Below are 25,727 nucleotides of genomic sequence, written 5' to 3' on the forward strand. Positions count from 1 at the left end.
GAAATCAAATCACAAAAGCAGTGACCCCAACAGCCAGCCCATGTTTAAAATTCAGGTTTTGTTCTCATCATACATGTCCAAAGAAGGTTCGATGGTGGAGAATTCACTTTCATACACCAGACTCCGAGGGGACAAGGAGTTTCGATGAAAGAAGTGACCACCTGGAAAAGGAAGAAGAGAAAGGGACTTAATAGGTCATCAGGCCTGTGTTTCTCACATGGCTTGGAGGAAACAATGCAGATTATCTTTGAAGCATGACATTTTCTTAACTATCCTTCATGTGGGGCTCTTATTAGAGAAATACAAAGAGTGCGGGCATCCTTCAATTCACGCAGGCATTAAGCATCTAAGTTCCAATCTTTGGATCCCCAAGAGACTAACCACTGGAGCTCCTCAAAGCAAAAGCTGTCTGGTGCTCGTAAAAGGGTTCCACTTAGAAACGTGAAGACTTTTTCCTGGGCACATGATCTTATGGAGGACTGCCCCCAGCCCTCTCATCTGGGCTCCTGTTCCGGTTTGGTCCTGGAGATGGGCACAGAGCCCCCTCATCAGCTGGGCAGACTTGGGGTGTGACTTGGAGGCTCTGATTTTATATATATATATATATATATATTTTTTTTTTTTTTTGAAATGGAGTTTTGCTTTTGTTGCCAAGGCTGGAGTGCAGTAGTGTGATCTTGGCTCACTGCAACCTAATATGCCTATGTTGATCCTTACGAATTTTTTTCAGTCTTAGACTTTATCTACTGAATTCCCACTGTGGAAGATGAGGATTTTCTCCTAACCCTCGCCCCCAAATTGCACATACTTTCCATTGCCCCAATATAATTATATTTTGATTTTAAAATTCCATATTTACGTTATTTGACTATTTGTGCTACTCAAAGCTGAGCTGTGCTTACATTTCCTTTTCTATAAAACTGTTTTTAAGCTTTACTGGGGTATAACTGACATACAATGAAAAGCACATGTTTAAAGTACATAATTTGGTGAGTTCTGACAGCTGTATAGGCCAGTGACACCGACACCAGCATCAAGATAACGAACATATCCATCACCCCAAAGTTTCCTGGTGCCTCTCAATCCCTTCCCCTTCTTTCTACCCTACTCCTATTGCCAGGGAAACATAGATTAGTTTGCATCTTTCTAGAATTTTATATAAGTAGAATTGCATAGTATATATTGGCTCTTACAAATAAAGTTGCTATGAACATCTGTGCACATAAATTGTGTGAACAATGCTTTCACATCTCCTAGACCTGTAAATACTCAGAACTGAAATGACTGCAAAAAATGAACTTTTTCAGAAACTGCCAGGCTGTTCTAAGATGGTCCTGGCTGGGTGCAGTGGCTCACTCCTGTAATCCCAGCACTTTGGGAGGCCGAGGCGGGTGGATCATTTGAGGTCAGGAGTTCAAGACCAGCTTAACCTACGTAGTGAAACCTTGTCTCTACTAAGATACAAAAATTAGCTGAGCATGGTGGCAGGTGCTTGTAGTCCCAGCTACTTGGGAGGCTGAAGCAGGAGAATCGCTTGAACCCAGGAGGTGGAGGTTGCAGTGAGCCAAGATCGTGCTACATGCCTGTAATCCCAGCACTTCGGGAAGGCAAGGCGGGTGGATCACGAGATCAGGAATTCAAGACCAGCCTGGCCAACATAGTGAAACCCCGTCTCTACTAAAAATACAAAAAATTAGCCAGGCGTGGTGGCAGGCACCTGTAATCCAGCTACTCAGGAGGCTGAGGCAGGAGAATCACTTGAACCCAGGAGGCGGAGATTGCAGTGAGCGGAGATTGCGCCACTGCACCCCGGACTGGGCGACAGAGTGAGACTCTGTCTGAAAAAAAGAAAAAAAAAAAAAGATGGCCCTACCAGCAGCATATGGTAGTCCCAGTTCCTTTTCATATTCACAAACACTTGACATGGTCAGTCTTGGAAAAGTTTAGGCATTCTAGCAGAAGTGTAGTAGTTTCTCATTGTGGCTTTAATTTGCATTTCCCTGATGACTAATGATGTTGAGCATCTTTTCATGGGCTTATTAGCCAACTGTATATCTTCTTTTGTGAAGTGTTTTGTTCAAATCTTTAGCCCATTAAAAAAACTGGGCTTTTTAAAAAAATTTCTTTTTTTAATATTTTTTGAGACAGAGTCTTGCTCTTGTTGCCCAGGCTGGTGTGCAATGGTGCCATCTCGGCCCACTGCAACCTCCACCTCCTGGGTTCAAGAGATTCTTGTGCCTCAGCCTCCTAAATAGCTGAGATTACAGGCGTGGGCCAAAATGCCCAGCTAATTTTTGTATTTTTAATAGAGATGGGGTTTCACCATGTTGGCCAGGCTGGTCTCGAACTCCTGAGCTCAAGTGATCTGCATCAGCCTCCCAAAGTGCTGAGATTATAGGCACAAACCACCATGTCCGGCTTGGGCTGTCTTCATATTATCAAGTATAAGGGTTTAAACAAAATTCTAGGCCAGGCACAGTGGCTCATGCCTGTAATCCCAGCACTTCGGGAGGCTGAACCAGATCGCTTGAGCTCAGGAGTTCAAGACTAGCCTAGGCAACACAGTGAAACCCCATCTCTACTAAAAATACAAAAAGTAGCCAGGTGTGGTGGTGAGCACCTGTAGTCCCAGCTACTTGGGAGGCAGAGGTGGGAGGATCGCTTGAGTCTGGGAAGCAGAGGCTGCAGTGAGCCGAGACTGCACTACTGCCCTCCAGCCTGTGCTACAGAAAAACAATAATAATAATAATTCTCGATACAAGTCTTCCCAGACATACATTTTGCAAATATTTCCTCCTAGTCCGTGGCTTGCCTTGACATTGTTATAACAATGTCTTTTGAAGATTAAAAGTTTCAAATTTTGGTAAGATCAAATTTATTGATTTTTTCCTATTATAGTTTGTGCTTTTTGTGTCAGATTTAAGAATCCCAAGGTCACTAAGATTTTCTCCTACATGTTCATCTAGAAGCTTTATAGTTTTAGTTCTTACACTTAGATGGTCCAGTTCAAGTAAATCTTTGGAAATGGTAGAAAATAAGAGTTGGAGTTCTTTTTTTTTTTTTTTTTTTGTATATGGATATCCAATTGTTCCATCGTTGATTGTTTAAAAGATTACCCTTTCCCCCACTGAATTGTCTTGGCACCTTTATGGAAAATCTATTGATTGTAAATGTGTGGGTCTATTTCTGGGCACTATTCTGTTCCAGCAATCCATTTGTCTGTCTTTATGCTGTTAAATTAAATTTAGACTAAACTGCTTCCTTATATATTTTAAGTTCGGCCTAAAGGTTTCTCCATACACAGTGAACTGTCACCTAACTGGATGTGTGACAGACTGTAACCGACTCTTCTACCAAGGAGCTGAGTCTCAGCCAATCCCAGCGGCTGAGTTTCAGCCAATCACAGGTGGCCAACAGTGCAAACCGTGTTCAGTGAGGCAAAGGCCAAGCTTCACCCATCCAGCTGTTTCTGTACCTCACTTCCCTTTCCTGTACCTCACTTCCCTTTTTCTGTCCATAAATCCGGCCATGGTGCAGCCCTGGAGTTGCTTTGAACCTATTTCGGTCCTGGGGGCTGCCCAATTCTTCAATCACTCTTGCTCAATTAAACTCTGTTAAATTTAGTTTCTCTAAAGTTTTTCTTTTAACAACACTAACACCATATTGTCTTGATTACTGTAGCTTTACAAGTCTTGAAATTAGGATTAGAAATTCTGGAATTTGATGGGCATGGAGGTTTGTGCATATAATCTCAGCAGATTACTCAACAGACGAGTATTAAATGAAAGCATTTCACGTGCTAGCTCATGAGCGGCAGGGCAACCTCTGTTTTCTTAACTTTTCTGTGTTAAAAGTCTTCTGCATTTAAAAAATTGGCATGAAGTCAGGCTTGATGGTTAGTATCTGTAATCCCAGCTACTAGGGAGGCTGAGATGGGAGGATCGCTTGAGACCGGGAGTTCAAGTCCAGCCTGGGCAACACAGTGAGACCCTGTCCCTAAACAATTTTTTTTTAATAAATAAAAATTATTGCTGGGTGTGGCGGCTCACGCCTGTAATCCCAGCACTTTGGGAGGCTGAGGCAGGTGGATTACCTGAGGTTGGGAGTTTGAGACCAGCCTGACCAACATGGAGAAACCCTGTCTCTACTAAAAATACAAAATTAGCCAGACGTGGTGGCGCATGGCTGTAATCCCAACTACTCGGGAGGCTGAGGCAGGAAAATCACTTGAACCCAGGAGGCGGAGGTTGCAGTGAGCTGAGATTGTGCCATTGCACTCCAGCCTGGGCAACAAAGCAAGACTCTGTCTGAAAAAAAAAAAATTAAATACAGGCTGGGCGCAGTGGCTCATGCCTGTAATCCCAGCACTTTGGGAGGCTGAGGTGGGTGGATCACCTGAGGTCAGGAGGAGTTCGAGACCAGCCTGGCCAACATGGTGAAATCCCATCTCTATTAAAAATATAAAAATTAGCCAGGCATGGTGGCGGGTGCCTGTAATCCCAGCTACACAGGAGGCTAAGGCAGGAGAATTGCTTAAACCGGGGAGGTGGAGGTTGCAGTGAGCCGAGATCGCGCCACTGCACTCCACCCTGGGTGACAGAGTGAGACTATCTCAAAAAAAAAAAAAATTAAATATAAATAAAAATTTTTAAATGGGATCAATTCAAAAATGCTTGCTATCTATCCACAGTAGCCCTGTAAGAGCAAGGTCCCACATAAAATATGAGCTATTTCATTTCTGACAAAGGATCCTCAGCCCCCAGAAGTATCAGCACAATCCAACAGCGCTAAGGGAGGAAGATGAGAAACAACGAGCTGATGACAGGGGGAGGGGGGGAGGGGTTTCCTCTCTTCAGGATGAATTAAAGCTATCTGTGATATTGTGAAAAGTGTATTTGGTTTTTATCCAGGCTTCCTGGCCTACAACTGCTAGAATCCTCAGAATCTCCACAGTGGTGTCTTTCATATGCTAAAGAGGTGGGTGAAGGCGGGCAGCCCCCAGGTAGCTCCAGGATGGGGCTGATCACCAGAAAGACCAAGGCAGGACTAGAGGCCTGGGACTTTCAGCCTCACCCCCCAGCCTCCAGGGAGGGGAGAGGGGCTGAAGGTTAAGTTGGTCACCCATGGCCAACAGTTTAATCAGTCATGCCCATGTAATGAAGCCTCCATAAAAACCCAAAAGACTGGGATTGGGATACTTCGGGGATAGCTAAACACGTAGAGGTGCCGGTAGGGGAGGGCACTGAACTCCAAGCTGCTTCTCACATGCCTTGCCCTACGCATCTGTCAACCAAAAAGTGAAATAACAGGCATTGGAACTAGAGAACCATGGCTGGGTTTCTTCTGTTTTTTTCATTTATATATTTATTTTATTATTTTCTTCTTTTTGAGGTGCTCTCACTCTGTTGCCCAAGCTGGAGTGTACAGTGGTGTGATCCTAGCTCACTGCAGCGTCAACCTCCTAGGCTCAAGCAATTGTCTTGCCTCAGCCTTCCCAGAAACTGGGACTACAGGTACGTGCCACCAAGCCTGGCTAATTTTTAAATGTTTCTTTTGTAGAGCCAGGGTCTTGTTAGGTTGACCAGGCTGGTTTCAAAGCCCTGGGCTTAAGCTATCCTCCCACCTGGGCCTCCTAAGTGCTGGGATTACCTACGTGAGTCACTGCACCTGGCTGGATTTATTCTGAGCCAAGTTTCAAGACTTAGGCTCAGGAACACAGACTCCAAATAGACGGAGAACGTGCTTCAAAGGAGGCTGCATGAGGCACAGCAGACATACATTTTCCAACAGGGGGATGCACGTGGCACGGAAAGGGGAGCAGCGGAGGCAAGGCAGGGAAGCAGCTTTTCATTCTTGTGATTCTGACTGGTGCTCAGTGACGCTACCCATACGATAAGGTAAACTTTGTGCACTTGTGTGGGATGGGAGAAAGGCTAGGTAACTTAGGGTCTGGTAGGGGTTGACCAATTCCATCCTGTCTTTGTTCTACCTCTGATAAATGGGCTTACGACTAGTGCCTGTCAGTGAACTACGTAAACTCCAGTCACACAGGCAAGAGGTCAGCTTTATTTATAGGCCTAGGATTTATTATTCATGTGCCCGACTACAGCCATCATGGGCCACTGTTAAAATTTTCTTTTGAATTTTCCTTTTTCTGACACGTCTCTTCATCTGTATCCTTTGCAATATCCTTCATAATAACTCTCAGGCTGGGTGCGGTGGCTCATGCCTATAATCCCAGCACTTTGGGAGGCTGAGGCGGGCGGATCGCCTGAGGTCAGGAGTTTGAGACCAGTCTGGCCAACATGGTGAAACTCTGTCTCTATTAAAAATACAAAAAAAATTAGCCGGGCGTGGTGGCCCGCGCCTGTAATCCCAGCTACTCGGGAGGCTGAGGCAGGGGAATTGCTTGAACCGGGGAGGTGGAGGTTGCAGTGAGCCGAGATCACGCCATTGCACTCCAACCTGGGCGACAGAATGAGACTCCATCTCAAAAAAAAAAATAAAAAATAAATAAATAAATAAAAATCTCAGAGTTGTGTGAGCTGCTGTAGCAAATTAACCAAACTTAAGGAGGGGGTGGTAGGCACTCTGACTCATAGCCGGTTGGTCAGAAGCATGGGTTGAACACTTGGGCTTGCGCTGGGCATTGGAAGTGGAGACAGTCTTGTGGGACTGAGCCCTCACCCTGGGGGACCTGATGCCATTTCCAGGTAGACAGCGTTAGAACTGAATTGAATTGAGGGACACCCAGTTGGCATCTGCCGCAGAACTGCTTGCTTACTTCGTGCTTGCCCCCTCGCCCCACTCGACACTGCCCCCACCACTGACTTTTGGTCACGGAAGTCTTCTGTGTTGACTGCTATGGGGTGAGAACAGAGGAAAAACAGTTTGCTTTCTCTAGTCACCGTCAGAAGTGGAAACGACCTAATCTTTTTTGTTAGGGTAGTCATCAGCTGATACCAAATCTTTGGCAATAAGAAAATGGGTCAGAACTTAAGTCAGTAATCTACAACGGTTAACCAGTTTTCTTGAGAAAAATATAATGCAAAGAGAGGAATGTACAAGCAGCTGAATTTCAGAGAAAGGTATGATTCTGGCTTTGCCAAGAAAGCACACATATTTTTTGACACCTGGAAATACACCAGATGTGTATTGGTCAACAAATTATTATCTTTGTTATTGGCTACATAATGTTATTAAGTAAACTCTTCATTGAGGTATAACCTAAATACAGATATGTGCACAAATCATAAGTATCCAGTTCAGTGAATTTCCACAAAGAGAATACACCCACAAAATAATCACTGGATCAAGAATAGAATACTACCAGCACCCCACAAGTTCCTCCAGTGGTGACCGCCCAATCACTATGCCTTCTCTCCCCCGCCAAAGGAAACCATAATCCAGACTTCTCACACATAGTTTAGCTTTGTCTTTTTGTCTTTTTTTTTTTTTTTTTTGAGACAAAGTCTCGCTCTGTCACCCAGGCTGGAGCGCAGTGGCACGATCTCGGCTCACTGTAAGCTCTGCCTCCCAGGTTCAACCAATTCTCCTGCCTCAGCCTCCCGAGTAGCTGGGACTACAGGTGCCCGCCACCACACCTGGCTAATTTTTTTTTGTATTTTTAGTAGAGACGGGGTTTCACTGTGTTAGCCAGGATGGTCTCGATCTCCTGACCTCGTGATCCACCCGCCTTGGCCTCCCAAAGTGCTGGGATTACAGGCGTGAGCCACCATGCCCGGCCTAGCGTTGTCTATTTTTAATTTTATATAAATGGAAACAGGGAATGTATTCTTTTGTGTCTAGATTCTGTCTGACACAAATGTCTGACATTTATGTTGCAACATCCATCTGCCTCAGGGAATATAGCAACAGTTCCTTTATTTTCACTGCTGCATCATGTTCCACTGTCTGGCCACCACACAATTGATTGGTCTGATCTTTATGGACAGGCATTTGCATTGTTTCCTCTGGGGGCTCTCTGAATCCTGCTGTTAGGGACACTCGTTTCTGTGAGTATCTTTTGTACACACTGACATGCCATTCCCTCGGATGAGGCCTACGAGTCGGATTGCCGGGTCTTAGGTGTACATATTTTCAGCGTCAGCAGACACTGGCCATGTTCCAAAGTGGCTGCGCCAACTTTGACTCCCACCAGTAAATGAGAATTCCAGTGGCTCTTTCTGTGCCAATAATGGATATTTTGTTTTTTTTTTTCATTTTAGCATTCCAGCAGGTGTATATACACGGCATTTCACTATGTTTTAATGTATATTCCCCCAATGACCAAAAAGGATGAACACTTTTCATACATTTGCAGGCTGTTTGTATATCTGGTTCGCTCTGAAATGTCTCTATTTCTTTTGCTCATTTTCCCATCAGGTTGTCATTCTTCTTCTCTTTTACTGTGACTACGAGTCCTTTGTGAGTTAAAAGCATTGCAGGTACCTTCTTCCAAAACTGTATTTTTTTGTTGTTGTTGTTTTTGTTTTGTTTTTTGTTTGAGATGGAGTCTCGCTCTATCACCCAGGCTGGAGTGCAGTAGCGCGATCTCGGCTCACTGCAGGCTCCGCCTCCCGGGTTCACGCCATTCTCCTGCCTCAGCCTCCCGAGTAGCTGGGACTACAGATGCCCGCCATGCCTGGCTAATTTTTTGTATTTTTAGTAGAGACGGGGTTTCACCATGTTAGTCAGGATGGTCTCTATCTCCTGACCTCGTGATCCGCCCGCCTCAGCCTCCCAAAGTGCTGCGATTACAGGTGTGAGCCACTGCGCCCGGGCATCCAAAACTGTATTTTGATGAGCAAAATTTCTTAATTTTAGTGTGGAACAAATTATCTAACTTCTATTTTATGGTTAGGGCTTTTTCAGTCCAGTTGAAGAAGTCTTTTCCTATCTGAAGGTTTTGATGACATTTTATCTTATTTTTTAGAAGCTTCATAGTTTTACCTTTTGCATTTAGGTTTATCATCCATTTCAAGTCAATTTTTCAGTATAGTGTGAAGTAGGAATTAAGATTCATTTCTTTCTTTATAAATATTCAGCGCAGCCAGCACCATCTTGAAAAGACCATTCTTACCCCACGGCTCGTGCAGTGCCACCTGTGTCATGAGCCGAGTGTCTGCACGTGCACGGCTGTTTCAGAACTCTATTTTGTTCTGCTGTCTGTCCATCCTTGCATCGATACCTTACTGTCTTAATTGCTGTGGCCTTGTCAAAAGTCTTAATTTCCAGTATCTAAGTCCTTTTGCTTTATTATTCTTCAAAATGTTCTTGTTATTCTTAGCTCTTTCCATTTCCACATAAATTCTAGGATCAGGCTGGGCGTGGTGGCTCACACTTGTAATCTCAGCACTTCAGGAGGCCAAGGTGGGAGGACTGCTTGAGCCCAGGAGTTTGACACCAGCCTGGGCAACATGGCAAAATCCCATCTCTACAAAAAAATACAAAAATTAGCTGGGCATGGGGGTGCGTGCCTGTAGTCCGAGCTATTCAGGAGGCTGAGGTGGGAGGATCACCTGAGCCTGGGAGGTCGAGGCTGCAGTGGGCCATGATTGTGCCACTGCACTCCAGCCTGGGTGACAGAGTGAGACCCTGTCTCAAAAAAAAAAAAAAATTCTAGGATCAATTGGTCAAGTTTCAATACACACACACCCACACCCACCCATGGGGATCTGACTGAAATCACAGTAAGTCTGTAAGTCACTTTGGGGAGAGCTAACACCTTCATAGCATCATGTCACTCATTCCATCAGCCTGTTATATTCATTTAGGTCATAATTTCTCTCAATAACACATAATTGTTCTCTGTATAAAAGCCTTGCATATCTTCTCTTAGATACATTCCTCAGTATGATGTTTCTTTGATGCTTTTGTAAATGTTGTCTTTTTTGAAAATTTCATTTTATTTATTTATCTTTTATTTATTTTTTGAGATGGAAGCTTGCTCTTGTCGCCCAGGCTAGAGTGCAATGGTGTGATCCTGGCTCACTGCAACCTCTGCCCCCCCGGGGTTCAAGCAATTCTCCTGCCTCAGCCTCCCAAGTAGCTGGGATTACAGGCATCTGCCACCACACCCGGCTAATTTTTGTATTTTTAGTAAAGATGAGGTTTCACCACGTTAGTCAGGCTGATCTCGAACTCCTGACCTCGTGATCTGCCCGCCTTGGCCTCCCAAAGTGCTAGGATTACAGACGTGAGCCACTGCACCTGGCCGAAAAGTTCACTTTAAATTGCTTATTGTTAGTCTATAGAAATATAATCAATCCTGTTAAATTTACTTATTCATTTTAAGAGCTAATTTGTAGAATATATTGAGTTTTCTACATATAATCGTTTTCTCTGTGAAGAGTGACAGTTTCATTCTTCCTTTCTAATCCTTACACCTTTTATTTCTTTTTCTTGCCATATGGTAATGGCTAACACTGCCAATATAATGTTGAAAGAGATAGTGACAGCAGATAACCTTATTTACAATCTTAGGGAAAAAGTTTTTAATATTTCACTGATAAGTATAATGTTTGCTGTAGTTTTGAAAATATCCATTATTAGATTAAGGAAGTACTCTGTTTTTCCTAGTTTGCTAAAAGTTCTTTTCTTTTAAAATCAAGAATGGAGGTTGGGCGTGGTGGCTCATGCCTGTAATCCCAGCACTTTGGGAGGCCCAGGTGGGTGGATCACTTGAGGCCAGGAGTTCAAGACCAGCCTGGCCAAAATAACAAAACCCGGTCTCTACTAAAATTACAAAAAAAATTAGCTGGGTGTGGTGATGCATGACTGTAGTTCCAGCTACTGGGGAGGCTGAGGCATGAGAACCCAGGAAGCAGAGGTTGCAGTGGGCTGAGATTGCACCACTGCTCTCCAGCCTGGGCTGCAGACCAAGCCTCTGTCTCAAAAAAAAAAAAAAAAAAAAAACCAAGAATAGGTGTTGAATTTTAGCAAATGCTTTTTTTGTACCTGTTAAGATAAAAACATGGTGACCGCATGACTGATTATCATTTTGATGACGTCCATGCAAAGCTGGATTCCTGTGACAGTGTTTCCCGCCTGAAGTACGGCACATCTGAACTGGGACTGTAATACTGATGGCGATACAGTGTGGGGTGCCAGAAAGTGTCAAAATCAATCACACAAAGTCCATTTTGTTTACCTATTGTATCAAAGGGGAGTCTAGGGACAACGGTAGTATTTGTTTTTAATCAGCTGTGAAAACGTTACAGTTCTGCACATTTTCTGTGTTCTTTTGTGTGTGTGCTTTAAGTGTAGCTTTTTGTTTTTTTTTTTTTCTTTTTGGTTGGCAGTAACAGATTTTAATGAATCACTGTTTAAACTACAGTACAGGCCAGGCACAGTGGCTCATGCCTGTAATCCCAGCACTTTGGGAGGCCAAGGTGGGTGGATCACCTGAGGTCAGGAGTTCAGGACCAGCCTGGCCAAAATAGTGAAACCACGTCTCTACTAAAAACAAAAAATTAGCCGGGCGTGGTGGTGCGTGCCTGTAATCCCAGTCCCAGCTACTTGGGAGGCTGAGGCAGGAGAATTGCTTGAACCTGGGAGGCGGAGGTTGCAGTGAGCTGAGATGGTGCCACTGCACTCCAGCCTGGGCGACAAAGCCAGACTCTGTCTTAAAACAAACAAACAAACAACAAAAAAACTATAGTACAAAGACTTTGTAAATGTGATTCAGGCCCCCCAGCACCCCCATGACTGTAGAGTACCCTCAAAACTCAGCTGTCCCAGCCAGTGCCAACCTGTGAACTTCCCGCCACATCCCAGATCTGCTATTCCCCAAACCACTTCCCAGTTTTCCTTTCAGTCATCTTTCTGAAGGAGTCAAGACAATAGGGGCCTGCTGTGTAGTAAATTTCTTTATTATTTGCAGCCTTTAAAATGTAATTTCCATCTCTTGCAATAAATTTGTTTCCTTTTCTTTGTTTCACTTTAGTTAAAATTTCAGGTATTTAGCTCCCCTTTTGTACCATTAAAAAAATTTAAAGTTACCTGTTATAGGGTGTTCCTTTAGAAGCAAAGAGCAAAATTTTACTGTTGTACCAATTCTAATTGTAATTTTAAGTTCCACGTGTTTAATCATTGTCTCTTCATTTTAAGACCTTTAATACAAATGTCTTTTATTTGAGAGGGAGTCTCGCTCTGTTGCCTAGGCTGGAGTGCAGTGGTGCAATCTCAGCTCACTGAAACCTCCGCCTCCCAGGTTCAAGCGATTCTCCTCCCTCAGCCTCCTGAGTAGCTGGGACTACACACATGCACCACCACTGCTGGCTAATTTTTTTGTATTTTTAGTAGAGATGGGGTTTCACCATGTTGGTCAGGCTGGTCTCAAACTCCTGACCTCAAATGATCCACCCGCCTCAGCCTTCCAAAGTGCTGGGATTACAAGTGTGAGCCACCAGGCCCGGCCTTAGCTAATATTTTCTTAAAACATTTACGTCTGTTTGGGAGGCCGAGATGGATGGATCACCTGAGGTCAGGAGTTCGAGACCAGCCTGGCCAACATGGTGAAACCCTGTCTCTACTAAAAATACAAAAATTAGCCAGGTGTGGTGGCACACCTGTAATCCCAGCTACTTGGGAGGCTGAGGCAGGAGAATCACTTGAACCTGGGAGGCGGAGATTGCAGTGAGCTGAGATTGTGCCACTGCACTCCAGCCTGGGCAACAGAGTGAGACTTGGTCTCAAAAACACACAAAAAATTTACATCTGTATTCACAAAATAAATTAACCTGTAATTTTCTTTCTTGCAATGCCCTTGTAATAATTTGGTATCAAATCATTTGGTATCAAATCAAATTAACAGGTTTCTGCTGATCAAGAAAGAAGACCCAAATGACCATTATCAGGAATGAAAAAGAGACATCACTGCAAAGCCTACAGACATTAAAAATAATCATAAGGTACAAAGAAATAGAGTGCAGAGGAGCGATTACCAGGGTGTTATTTAATGGGTACAGAGTTTCAGATTTGCAAGATGCACAGAAGGACTTGGGAAGTTCTCCTCTTTTTCTAGTCTCAGGACAAATTTGCGGAAGACTGGTGCTACTTTTTCCCTTAAAAGTTAAAAAGAATTCACCAATGAAATCATCTAGGCCTAGAGTTTTTCTTTGAGGAAATATTTTAAACTGTGGATTCAATTTATTACCTAGATGTAGGAGAATTTAGGCTTCCTATTTCTTCCTGTATCAATTTTGGTACTTTGTATTTTTCAAAATCGTCAATTTATTTTCAGAATTTACTAACAATGTTCTCATAACCCTATTTGTGTGTGTGTGTGTGTGTGTGTGTGTGTGTGTGTGTGTGTGGTAAAAAGCACATAAAATCTGCCATCTCAACCATTTCTATTTATTTATTGTGGTTTTTGTCCATTGAGGCATTTTATTTTACTTTTTAATTTAAAACCTTTTTTTTTTTTTTTTTTGAGACTTGATCTCCTCTGTTGCCCAGGCTGGAGTGCAGTGGTGCAATCACGGCTCACTGCAGTCTTGACTTCCCAGGCTCAGGTGATTCTCCTGCCTCAGCCTCCTGAGTAGCTGAGACCACAGTCATGCTCCATCATGCCGGGCTAATTTTTTCTATTTTTTGTAGAGACGGAGTTTCACCGTGTTGCCCAGGCTGGTCTCAAACTCTTAGGCTCAAGCGATTCACCTAGGCGGCATTTTAATTTTAAGTATGTATTACATCGCTAGATAAAGAATCCCAGGATTTTCCCTCCTGTGTGTTTTTATCTTGCTTCTTCAGGGTCCATGTTGCCAGCTGAGGTTGCTAGTAAAATGAATCCAAACTGTCAGAATGGAAGCAGATCGTTCTGCCATTTTTTCTAGATCTTTGAGCTGCACATCAAAGTTGGGGCTGATTACGGCACACTTGTTTAACCTGCCTGTGAAGTTCACAACAATGTTCCCAGCTCTGTGATGATCAGATTTCAGATTTGCCAGTGGAATCATGCTTCATCATCACAGTTAGAAACCGGATGACGATTTTGAAGCACGGCCTAATAAGAACCTGGTGTTTGCCTCTCCTTTAGACATTGTGGATGCTCTTGAGAGCATCAGCCTCGATGTTCGCGCACAGCAGCCTGGCGGCGTGGAAAGGTGGTGGAAAGAGCTCAATCATTTTAAAGTATACGGTTCAGTAGTGGTAAATATATTCACATTATTGTGAAACACATCTCCAGAACTTTTTCATCTTTCAAATCTGAAACTCTACACCCATTAAATAACCCCCTGGTAATTGCTCCTCTGCACTCTATTTCTTTGTACCTTATGATTATTTTTAATGTCTGTAGGCTTTGCAGTGATGTCTCTTTGTCATTCCTGGTAATGGTCATTTGGGTCTTCTTTCTTGATCAGCAGAAACCTGTTAATTTTATTAGTCATTTTAAAGGAACAACTTTGTGTTTGGTTGATTTTTTTTTTCTTTTTTCTTTTTTTTTTTTTTGGTGGCCGGGACAGGGTCTTACTCTGTTGCCCAGGCTGGAGTGCAGTGGCAAGATCATCATAGCTCACTGCGAACTTACGGGTTCAAGTGATCCTGCTGCCTCAGTCTCCCAAGTAGCCAGACTACAGGTGTGCACCACCACATCCAGCTACTTTATTTTTATTCTTGTAGAGATTTTTCTTGCTATGTTGCCCAAGCTGGTCTCAAACTCCTGGCTTAACGTGATCCTCCATGCCTCAGCCTCCCGGGTCATGTAATTCCAGGATTACAGGGATGAGCTACCATGCTCGGCTTGGTTGATTTTTTTTCTATTGTATATTTGTTTTCCATTGAATTTAGGTAAGATCTTTATTTCCTTCCTTTGATTTAGTTTGTTGTTCTTTGAGACAAATGCTTCGAACTTTTCACTAGGCTTTCGAGATTTAAGGTCGCAGATTTTCCTCTAGCATGGCTTTAGCTGCGTTACGTAAGTTTTGATATGTCAAACTTCTATAAGCATTCAATGAAACATTTTAAAATCATTTCCACTGCGATTTCTTCTTTGATTCGTGAGTTTTTCTTTTGGAAGTATATTGTTTAATTCCAAACATTTGGGGATCGTTCTAATTATCTTTTTGTTATTGATTTATAACTTAATTCCGCTAGTCAGAAAACATACTGTACAGATTTCAATCCTTAAATATTAGTTGAAATTTGCTAAATTTGTTGAAATTTATCATCCAGCATATAGTCTATCTTAGTAAATAATCTATATGTACTTAAAAAATATATACCCTGCAGTTGATGAGGGCTATATAAATATATATGTTAATTACATCTTATCTGTTAATTGTGACATTCAAATCTTCTAGATCCCTGGGGAGCATCTGTCTGATGCTCTATCATTTTACTTTCGTTTTATTTTCTATCATCTTACTTTCAACATTTGTTTCTTTTCATTAAAGATATGTCAGCACGTGTGTATGTGTGTGTGTGTATAAATTTTAAATCTATCTTTGAGTATTTAATTATCCATTTCTATTCATTACTAACATGTTGGGACTTAAATCCATAATTACATTACTCATTTTCTGTTTGTCCCACTGGTCCTATAGTCCTCTCCTCTAAATTTTTTCCTCTTCTTTTGGATGACTTTTTGTTATTACAGTTTTCTCTCATTAGTGTATTATATATTATTTTACAATGCTTTTAGTGGCTATGCTGGCCTAGAGATCATTTTACTATTTTTTTAGTTGTTACCCTGGATTATGACATGTATCCTTGATTTATTAAAACCTAATATAAATGAGTACTTTGACTCCTTCCTGGGCAATGCAAGTATGTTAGAGCAGTTTCACCTCATTTGTCCCCTCCCATCTTTTGTGCAGTTGATGTCAAGTGGTCTCCACAAGGGATGAGTATCAGCATCTCACACATCGAGCATCACTTAGGTTACCCACATGTGTCTCCTTTCTGCTCTTTATTCTTCCTGCATCTCCGTGTTTCCATCTGGAATCCTCTTCCTTCTGCCTGAAGAACTAGCTCTTAGTATTTCTGTTTGCTGGAAAATGTCTTATTTCATCTTTCTTTTCTCTTATTTTATTTTGAGACAGGGTCTCGCTCTGTCACCCAGGCTGGAGTGCAGAGGCAAGATCATGGCTCACTGCAGCCTTGGCCTCCTGGGCTCGAGCAATCTGAGGCCTCAGCCTCTGAGCAGCTGGGACTACAGGTGTGTGCCACCACACCCAGATAATTAAAAAAAATTTTTTTTAGAGACGGGGTCTTGCTATGTTTCCCAGGCTGGTCTTGAACTCCTGAGCTCAAGTGATCCTCCTGCCTCAGATTCCCAAACTGCTGGGACCCATGCTGGCTAATATTTTATATTTTAATTTTTTTGTAGAGACGGGGTCTCATCATGTTGCCCAGGCTTGTCTTGAACTCCTGAGCTCAAGCGATCCTCCTGTCTTAGCCTCCAAAAGTGCTGGGATTACAGGTGTGAGCCACCACACCTAGCCAACTTTATTTTCAATGGCTTTCCACACTAGATATTTAGGTTGGCAGACATTTTTCCTCCCAATACTTTACTATTTTCTGATTTCTGTCAAGATACCAACTGTCAGCCTTTCATTGCTACTTTAAAGTAAAGCATCTCTTTATTGAAAAAGGAAAAACAAAGCTGGAAGACTCAAACTTCCCAATTCTAAGACTACTATAAAATTACAGTAAACAAGACAGCATGTTACTGCCATAAACACAGACATACAGATTAATGGAATAAAATCGAGAGTCCAGAAATAAACTCATACATCTACAGCCAAGGGTTCCAACACCACTCAATGGGGGAAAGAACAGTCTCTTCAAGAAATGGTATTGAGAAAACTGGATATCCACATGCAAAAAAATGGAGTTGGATCCCTACTTCACACCATATAAAAATATTAATTCAAAATGGATCAAATACCTAAATGTAAGTTCTAAAAGTATAAAACTGATGGAAGTTTTTGCGACCACCAATTTGTCAATGGTTTCTTAGCTTTGACACCTAAAGCATAAGCAACCAATGAAAAAACAGACAAATTGGATATCATCAAAACGAAATATCATCAAAATGAAGTATCATCAAAACGAAATATCATCAAAATGAAATATCATCAAAATGGAAGACTTGTGCTTTGAAAGATGCTATCAAGAAAATGAATACACAACTTATAGAATGGAGAAAACATCTGTAAATCACGTATCTGATAAGGGCCTAGTATCTGGAATGTATACTCTTACAGCTCAACAGCAAAAAGACAACCTGATTAAAAAATGGGCAAAGGACTTAACAGACATTTCTCCAAAGAAGATGTATGAGTGGCTAACTTAATGCACATAAAAAGATGCTCAGCATCACTAGGCATTAGGGAAACGCAAATCAAAACTATGATGAAATGCCATTCACACTCGTTAGAAATGGCTATAATTTTAAAAAAGGAGGGGGGATAACAAGTGTTGGCAAGGAGGTAGCAAATCAGAACCCTTGTACATTGTTGGCAGGAATGTAAAATGGTTTAGCCATTGTGGAAAAGAGTCTGGCGGTTCCTCAAGAAGTTAAACTAGAATTCTATGACCCAGCAATTCCACTGCTAGGTATATAACCCAAAGAATTGAAAACAAGGATGCAAACAGATTCCTGCAAACCAATGTTCACAGTATTGTTCATCATGGTTAAGAGGTGGAAACAGCCCAAATGTCCATCAGTGGACGAGGAGATGAACAAATTGTGGTGTAGACATACAATGCACTATTATTCAGCCATAAAAAAAAATGAAGTGTTGATATATGCTTTCAATGAATCTGTGTGTGTGTGTGTGTGTGTGTGAGAGAGAGAGAGAGAGAGAGAGAGAGACAGGGTCTCACTCTGTCACCTAGGCTAGAGTGCAGTGGCATGATCACAGCTCCACAAACCCTAGACTCCCAGGCTCAAGTGATCCTCCCACCTCAGCCGAGTAGCTGGGACTACAGGTATGCCGCACTACGCCTGGCTAATTTTTGTTATTTTTTGTAGAGATGGGGTTTTGCCATGTTGCCCAGGTTGGTCTTGAACTCCTGTGCTCAAGCAATCCACCCTCCTTGGCCTCTCAAAGTACTGGGATCACAGGCACGAGTCACCGCGCACAGCCCTTTCAATGAATCTTGAAAACATTATGGTAAGTGAAAGAGGCGAAACACAAAAGGTCACATACTTTGCATGATTCAATTCATATGAAGCACCAGAACAGGTATATCATGGGGACAGAACACAGATTGGTAGTTGTCAGGGGCAGGGGGAATGCAGAATGGGGAGCAACTGCTCCCCATCTTTTTGGGGTGATGAAAATGTTTTGGAGCTAGAGAGGGTAGTGGTTACACCCCATTGTGAATATACTAAACGTCACTAAATTGTTCACTTATTTATTCATTTATTTTCACCAAACACATTCTCATTTCTCTTCTTTTTTTCAGGCAAATGACAAAGACCTAGTTTACCAGCTTTACATTTTAAAACCTAAGCTTAACATTATATATTTAAATAATTGTCAAAATTAAGTTGCCAACATTCATGCAATATTAGAAAACATCCTTAATTTATATTAAACCAGAAACATATTATCATTATTGCATTAATACCTTTCACTACTAACTACTGAAAAAATTGAAATTATTTCTGTAGAAGACTCACCTGGCAATGTTAACTTCACAGCAGGCTGACACTACCTGGCTCACATTTCAGACAAAATGGAAAAGCAGATTCATGCTGGTGTTAGGGTACAATCTTGTCCTGCCACTAAAGAGTCAAGGATCAAAAGTACATACACGGGCCGGGTGCAGCAGCTCACGCCTATAATCCCAAAACTTTGGGAGGCTGAGGTGGGCAGATCACCTGAGGTCAGGAGTTCAAGACCAGCCTGGCCAACATGGTGAGACCCTGTGTCTACCAAAAATACAAAAATTAGCCGGGCATGTTTAGTCCCAGCTGCCTGGGAGGCTGAGGCAGGAGAATCGCTTGAACTCGGGAGGCAGAGGTTGCAGTGAGCTGAGATCGTGCCACTGTATTCCAGCCTGGGATACAGAGCAAGACTCTGTCTCAAAAATAAATAAATAAATAAATAAATAAAAGTGCATACAGAGATTTATAACAACTTTTAAGACAGAAAAAAATGGTCCTATTATGTGGTCCTAACAATAAACTCAAAAGTTTATGACAAATAGGGGCTCTGTGAGTTGTTTATCAATACTTTAGGTACAATTCTACCAATAGTTGAGTTCATTTGAAATATTCAAAAAAATGTTCCTGTTAACCCTCAGATGGTGCTTCTGTAGCTGAACATTGTTGTTCGATGCATGCATTGAATGACTTTGCATCCAAGCGCAGTAGCTGCTCCTTACTGCTGGCCGTCTTCTGCCATTTCTACCCCTTCTCCACCATTCTCAACAACTCTCTTTTTAGTGATGTTTCTGCCATTAACCATTTCTAGTAGAAGTTGATATAGATTTGAAGTTGCCATTCCACTACCACAAATGACGTGGAAGAGAATGAAGTGAGGCCCTGTGACCTAGTGATCCAAATGAAGAAAATCTTCATCAAAAGAAGAAAATCCACTTCCAAAAGACGGAAATCCACTGAAAGCGGAGAAAAACGACCCCCTCCCTTGGCAACCCCTTTGACTCCCAAAAAAGTCCTCAAATGGGTCTTCAAAGAAGTTGAATGAAAATGGGTCCCTCCCACCAAAAAAATTCCCTGAAGACAACATCTGAGTTACGGAGTGTGAATCAAACTCAAACGGATGTCAAAATGCATTCCACCTCCTCCTCCTCTGTCTAATCCTTCTTTGTCATATATGTCCCTTTTTTTTTTTTTTTTGCATCAGACAGCAGCGCCTCATACGCCTCCACTACTCATCTGAATTTTTCTCTCTGCTTCTTCTTTAGTCTCAGGACTTTTATCTGGGTGCCACATCAGTCTTATTCTCCAACATGCTGTTTTAATATCCTCAGGCCAGGCATGTCTGCACACCTGGACCTTCACAGTGACCGCTGTGCTTAACAGACTGTTGGAATGGGCAAGGGTGCAGGTGGTGGCACTGGCAGTGGCTCCTCACTTTCCTGAATTGTTCACTTTCTTTTTTTTCTTTTTTTTTTTTGAGTTGGAGTCTCGCTCTGTCGCCCAGGCTGGAGTGCAATGGTGCGATCTCGGCTCACTGCAACCTCCGCCTCCCAGGTTCAAGCGATTCTCCTGCCTCAGCATCCTGAGTAGCTGGGATTACAGGTGCCTGCCACCACACCCAACTAATTTTTGTATTTTTAGTAGAGATGGGATTTCACCATGTTGGCCAGGCTGGTCTCTTTTGCCAGGCTGGTCTCGAACTCCTGACCTCATGATCCTCTTGCCTTGGCCTCCCAAAGTGCTGGGATTACAGGCATGAGCCACTGCGCCCAGCACAAATTGTTCACTTTCAAATGGTTACTTTTATGTTATGGGAATTTCATCTCAATTTTAAAAAATTAAAAAATTGAGATAAAGTATCTTTTTCTCTGCCTTTAAGTTTTTCTGTGCTTCTTAAAATAATTTACTGTGATATGTCTTGGTGTGGTTTTCTTTTTCTTTACTCTGCTTGGTGTTCCCAGTACTTCTCTAATCTGTAGTTTGATGTCTTTTGTCAGGGTTGAAAAATTGTGCCATTATCTCTTCAAATACTGCTTCTGCCTCATTCTCTGTCTTCTCTCCTTCTAAGACTTGAATCACATATATGTTAATTTTTTCATCATCTAAAGACTCATGCCTTTTTCTGTATTTTTCTTCTCATTTTATTTTGCTTCAGCTCAGATAGTCTCTCCTGACCTGCGTTCCAGTTCATGAATCCTCTCTTAGATGTGTTTAAGTTGATGTTAAACCCTCTATTGAGTTCTTCCTTTCAATTGTTTTTCAGTCCTCGCATTTCCTTTTGATTCTTTGTTATTTCCACTTATTTGTCATTGGTTTCCTGAACATACTTAATTATTTTAAAAGCCTGTTCTTGTATTTCTAATAGTTAGATTTCTTGTGGATCTATTTCCGTTCTTTGTTTTTACTCCTTTTTGGTCATTTGGTCTTATCTCCTGGCTTGCCTGTTTTGTTTGGTTGGTTTTTAATGGATTGCTGGACATGTATACGAGAAGCAGAGATAATCTGATGTTGCTGATGGTGACCTTTCTCTAGAGGACTTCCCACTGCCTCTGGAAGTGACGTATCACTTTTAGAATATGGGCACATCACTTTAATCTAATTAGAGATTGAACAGATTCAAAGTTGGGCTTCTGTCTTTGAGATGAGTCAAATTCTGGTTCAACCTCCAGTTCTGGGCTGTAGCCCTTTGGGGATCCCAATGGAAGGCCTGGGATGCTTATCGGGGTTCTTTCTGCTTGGTGGGCCATGAATTCCAAGTTTCATCTCACAAGCCCAATAAGACTGCTTGAGCTCTCCTTCTCTCTCGGTCTTTCGGCCATCACTTTCTAGTCACTTTTCAGTCACTGCTTATGATTGGCAGATGCCACAAGAAAAAAAAGTAGTGTTGAATATTGGATTCATATCTCTGTACCTCCCTTTTCTCTAGGATCTTTGCTCCTCAAGTCATCACTGCACTGATAGCTCTTTAATTTCTTAAAATAAAATGTTTTAAAAATACTTTTTCCATATTTCTAGTTCTTGATATGATGGTTGCACCACAACAAGCTAGTCTGACATTACCAGAAAGAGAAACCTGATAAACTTATTACCAGTGGCTTAGAGTTTCCTTAATGAGGCTTAATAGAATACTGAAACTGATTAATGGAATTTAAAAAATGAAATAGAGCAGTACATTCTGCAAGTCTCTGTAAAACGTAAGAACCTCATTATGTCTGTTATCCTATTTGCTGTTTTATGTCTTTCTTTCTCAATAAGACCATAAACTCCCCATGGGCACAACTCTGATATAGTTTATTTCAGTTTCTTCACATCATGCCAATAAATATTCCATTAAATTGAGTTGAGTGGGGTGTATACTATTCTAATTAGAGTCACTAATTTGTGTCCAAATAGGTTTAACTTAGAACCATCTCAGTATGAAATAAAGAGGGCACTGGCACCAAGAAACAATGAAGAAGCTGAAAATTAACCACCAGTTGTTATTTCTGTACCATCAGTTATGGCAGTTAGACGGCTTTAATGAAGATTACAAAGGTTTTATATAACTGAAATACTCATCAGTTGAGGACTGATTCAATATACAACACATTTATCAATATTAAAGAGACTGAGGCAGACAGATCTGTATGCACTGATATGGAAAAATCTCCAAATTTTGGAAAAAAGAGTATACGGTCCGTATGCTCTTTTTGGAAAATTTATAGTATTATATGTTCTTAGTCTCGAATTTAAGGAACAGTTTTTGGATTAAGTTCTAGAAAATAGCAAGTGGAAGCCCAGCTAAGCCTTGAAATTGCAACCTTGAGTAAGAAAGAATTTTAGACATTTTAAAGGGAATTGATGTGGATGCAAAAAGAGAACAGAATTCTATACAGTAAAGCCATTCAGGAGAAAATTTTCAGGTTACTATGAAGACTGAAAGCCTAAGTCTTAGCTGTTTAAACTGTAATCATTAGAGTATATTTGTGAAGTCCCTTTCTGAGACTTCCAGACTTCAAATATGTGATGTTTTCTTCAGAGACGCTGTAATTTTTCTTAGAACATCCTCTGCTAATTTGCTGCTATGGGTGACATATTTCCAGTTATGTGTAACTGTTTCCTGTGGATATAAGATAGGGCTTTTTGTTTGACAGAAGAGCCTCAAAAATGTCTTTCCTTCTGGCTGGGTGTGGTGGCTCAGGCCTGTAATCCCAGCAATTTGAGAGGCCAAGGTGGGCGGATCATGAGGTCAAGAGATCGAGACCATCCTGGCCAACATGGTGAAACACCATCTCTACTAAAAACACAAAAATTAGTTGGGTGTGGTGGCACATGCCTGTAGTCCCAGCTACTCAGAAGGCTGAGGCAGGAGAATCGCTTCAACCAGAGAGGCGGAGGTTGCAGTGAGCTGAGATCGCGCCACTGCACTCCAGCCTGGGACAGAGCAAGACACTGTCTCAAAAAAAAAAAGTCTTCCTTTGGGCTAAAGGAAAATGGACAGGTCACTGAACAATAGGTGACTGGTTTTATGACTATGTGCGGGAGGGATTTTGTTGGAGAATGTGTATGAAACCATCATATGCTCATACAGACACAAAATCTCTTTGGAAGTGTACACACAAGGCACAGACAACAGAGACTGCCAGGAGAGGTCTGGGACACTGGGATCAGGGAGGGCCTGACATGGACTTTCTACCTTCCAACCTTTTTTACTATTTAAACTGTAATCAGTTTTACTATTTTTATTTTTTGCCATGTGCACTTATTACTTATTCAGAAAAACAATTTAAAACAATTTCAAACTAGAAGAAAAAGGGGATAAAGAGGAAAAGGTGTAACACTTACGTATAATTTCACAACAACCTGCCTGCAAGATAGATGTGTCATTATTTCACACACAGAAAAGGTGAGGCTCAGAGAGATAAAATAACTTACTCAAAATCATAAAGCTAAAACTAGAATCCAGGTAAAACTGAACCCAAAGCCAAGTTATCTTTCAGTCTTATATTCTCATAAGTAACTTAGATTGCAGCTATGATTAAACCGCAAAATATATTTAACAGTGATTAAAATTCCTGAGTTGCAGCATGTTGACTGATTTAAGAGCTTATGCTGCTCAAGAAATGGCAACGTAAATGAGAAAATACACTTTTTCTAAGGCAATAGAAATGTAATTAAAATTCAAAACTTCTCAAGGTCTTTACAAAGGTCCCATGTAACTAACCACTTCTCTTTATTTCTGAGAAAATTTTTTTTTTTTTTTGAGACGGAGTCTTGCTTTGTCACCCAGGCTGGAGTGCAACGGCACGATCTTGGCTCACTGCAACCTCCGCCTCTTGGGTTCAAGCAATTCTCCTGCCTCAGCCTCCCGAGTGGCTGGGACTACAGGTGCCTGCCACCATGCCTAGTTAATTTTTGTATTTTTAGTAGAGACGGGGTTTCACCATATTGGCCAAGCTGGTCCCGAACTCCTGACCTCGTGATCTGCCTGCCTCGGCCTCCCAAAGTGTTGGGATTACAGGCGTGAGCCACCACACCCAGCCTTATTTCTAAGAAATTTTAAGTCTTAAGTGTTCAGTGCTATTTCCAATAAACTAAATAACTAAAGGATCTGACAAGTTTTAAGATTTTCACGATGGAAACTTCACTGTGTTCCTATAGTTGACTTAACAATGTTATGTACAGGTTTATATTTTATATCTTCTTAAAGGAATTAATGCTCCAATTTTCTCAATTTTTTTAAAAATTTTTTAAAATTTTTTGAGATGCAGTCTTGCTCTGTTGCCCAGGCTGGAGTGCAGTGCCACAATCTCGGCTCACTGCAACCTCCACCTTCCAGGTTCAAGCAATTCTCCTGCCTCAGCCTCCTTGCAAGCCACCATGCCTAGCTAAATTTTTTTTTTTTAATTTTTGTAGAGACAGAGTCTCCCAGTTCCCCAGGGGCTGAGGTAGGAGGATCTCTTGAGTCCCAGAGTTTGAGGCTGCAGTGAACCATGATCACACCACTCCAGCCTGGGTGACAAAGTGAGACCCTGTCTCAAAAAAAAAAAAAAAAGTTCACATGGAGCAAGGCTACAGGGGTAACGTGTCTGGCTCTGTGAAAGGGGCTCCTACCCCTGCTAGTCCCCTTTCCTCCTAATTTCTCTGCATCATTTCTAGCATGACAGCAGGCCCTGTTTCCAGATCAGGCACATATATTTGCTCACAAGTTGCAAAGCTTTATTTTATCACTAATGCCTTGGGTTTAACGGTAGCTGCACCTGTTGAAAGTGATAACTGGGCCAGGCGGGGTAGCTCACACCTGTAATCCCAGCCACGTTGGGAGGCCAAGGCGGGTGGATCACTTGAGGCCAGGAGTTCAAGACCAGCTTGGCCAACATGGTTAAAAAAATAAAGTGATAACTGACTAGCATTTTCACATAAGCCTTTTATATAAAACAGGAACGGCCACTGGAGGTGAGGCTGGGCCTTTCTAAGGGCTGCAGGAGTTCTCACCCACACCTGTGACCCCTGTCCCTCCACTACAATGAGCAAGGCTCAGTCCCACACCCTGCAGGGTGTGCTGATTGCACCTGGGAAAACAGTGGGACCCAATGGACCCAAACGCTGCACAGATCAGCTGCAAAACCTCAGTGGCGGGGGCTTTTCGGAGCTGAGTAGTACCTGAGCAAGGCTTTTCCTATCATCAGTGCTAAAAACGGCTCTGATGAGCAGTTAATCTTTTCATACAAGTAAGGAAAGAGAAAACATTGCTGAGCAACAGTAAACGCCGGGTACTTTCACACACACCATGTTTCCAATCCTCACAGCGCTACGTTGCTGTTACAGTGACTTTTATTCCACTGGTGAGAAAACAGAGGCTGGGAGAGGTCAAGCAGGACTCACACCGCAGTGGACAGTCTAAGGTGCAGATCAAGTCAATACAAAGCACTGAGAGGATGCTGGCTTGTGTGTTTAATGTACCGGACGTGTAGGTGACAAACTCAAGAGGGACAACGGAAATTCAATTTGCTTTGCCCTAAGCTTATGAGCGGTGTCTGGCCTCGGCAGGAACCTAAATACTACGCGCCGCTGCAGCAAGCTCTGTCATCTGTCCTGGGCAGTGCATGCACGCTTCCAGATAGGA

General features: G+C 42.1%; 1 protein-coding gene and 1 pseudogene across 1 annotated transcript in view; both read right to left on the minus strand.

The window, feature by feature from the left end:
- Positions 1–25,727, minus strand: part of RNF130 (ring finger protein 130) — a 157,381-nt gene that overhangs the window by 6,987 nt on the left and 124,667 nt on the right. Inside the window, exon 8 of the mRNA XM_054556660.2 lies at positions 74–161. Coding sequence (XP_054412635.1) covers positions 74–161 — 88 coding nt within the window. The remainder of the gene's footprint in view (positions 1–73; positions 162–25,727) is intronic.
- On the minus strand, positions 17,107–20,047 carry LOC129059727 (dnaJ homolog subfamily B member 6-like; annotated as a pseudogene).

The sequence above is a fragment of the Pongo abelii genome, chromosome 4 (assembly GCF_028885655.2).
Source record: "Pongo abelii isolate AG06213 chromosome 4, NHGRI_mPonAbe1-v2.0_pri, whole genome shotgun sequence".
Taxonomy (NCBI): Eukaryota; Metazoa; Chordata; class Mammalia; order Primates; family Hominidae; genus Pongo; species Pongo abelii.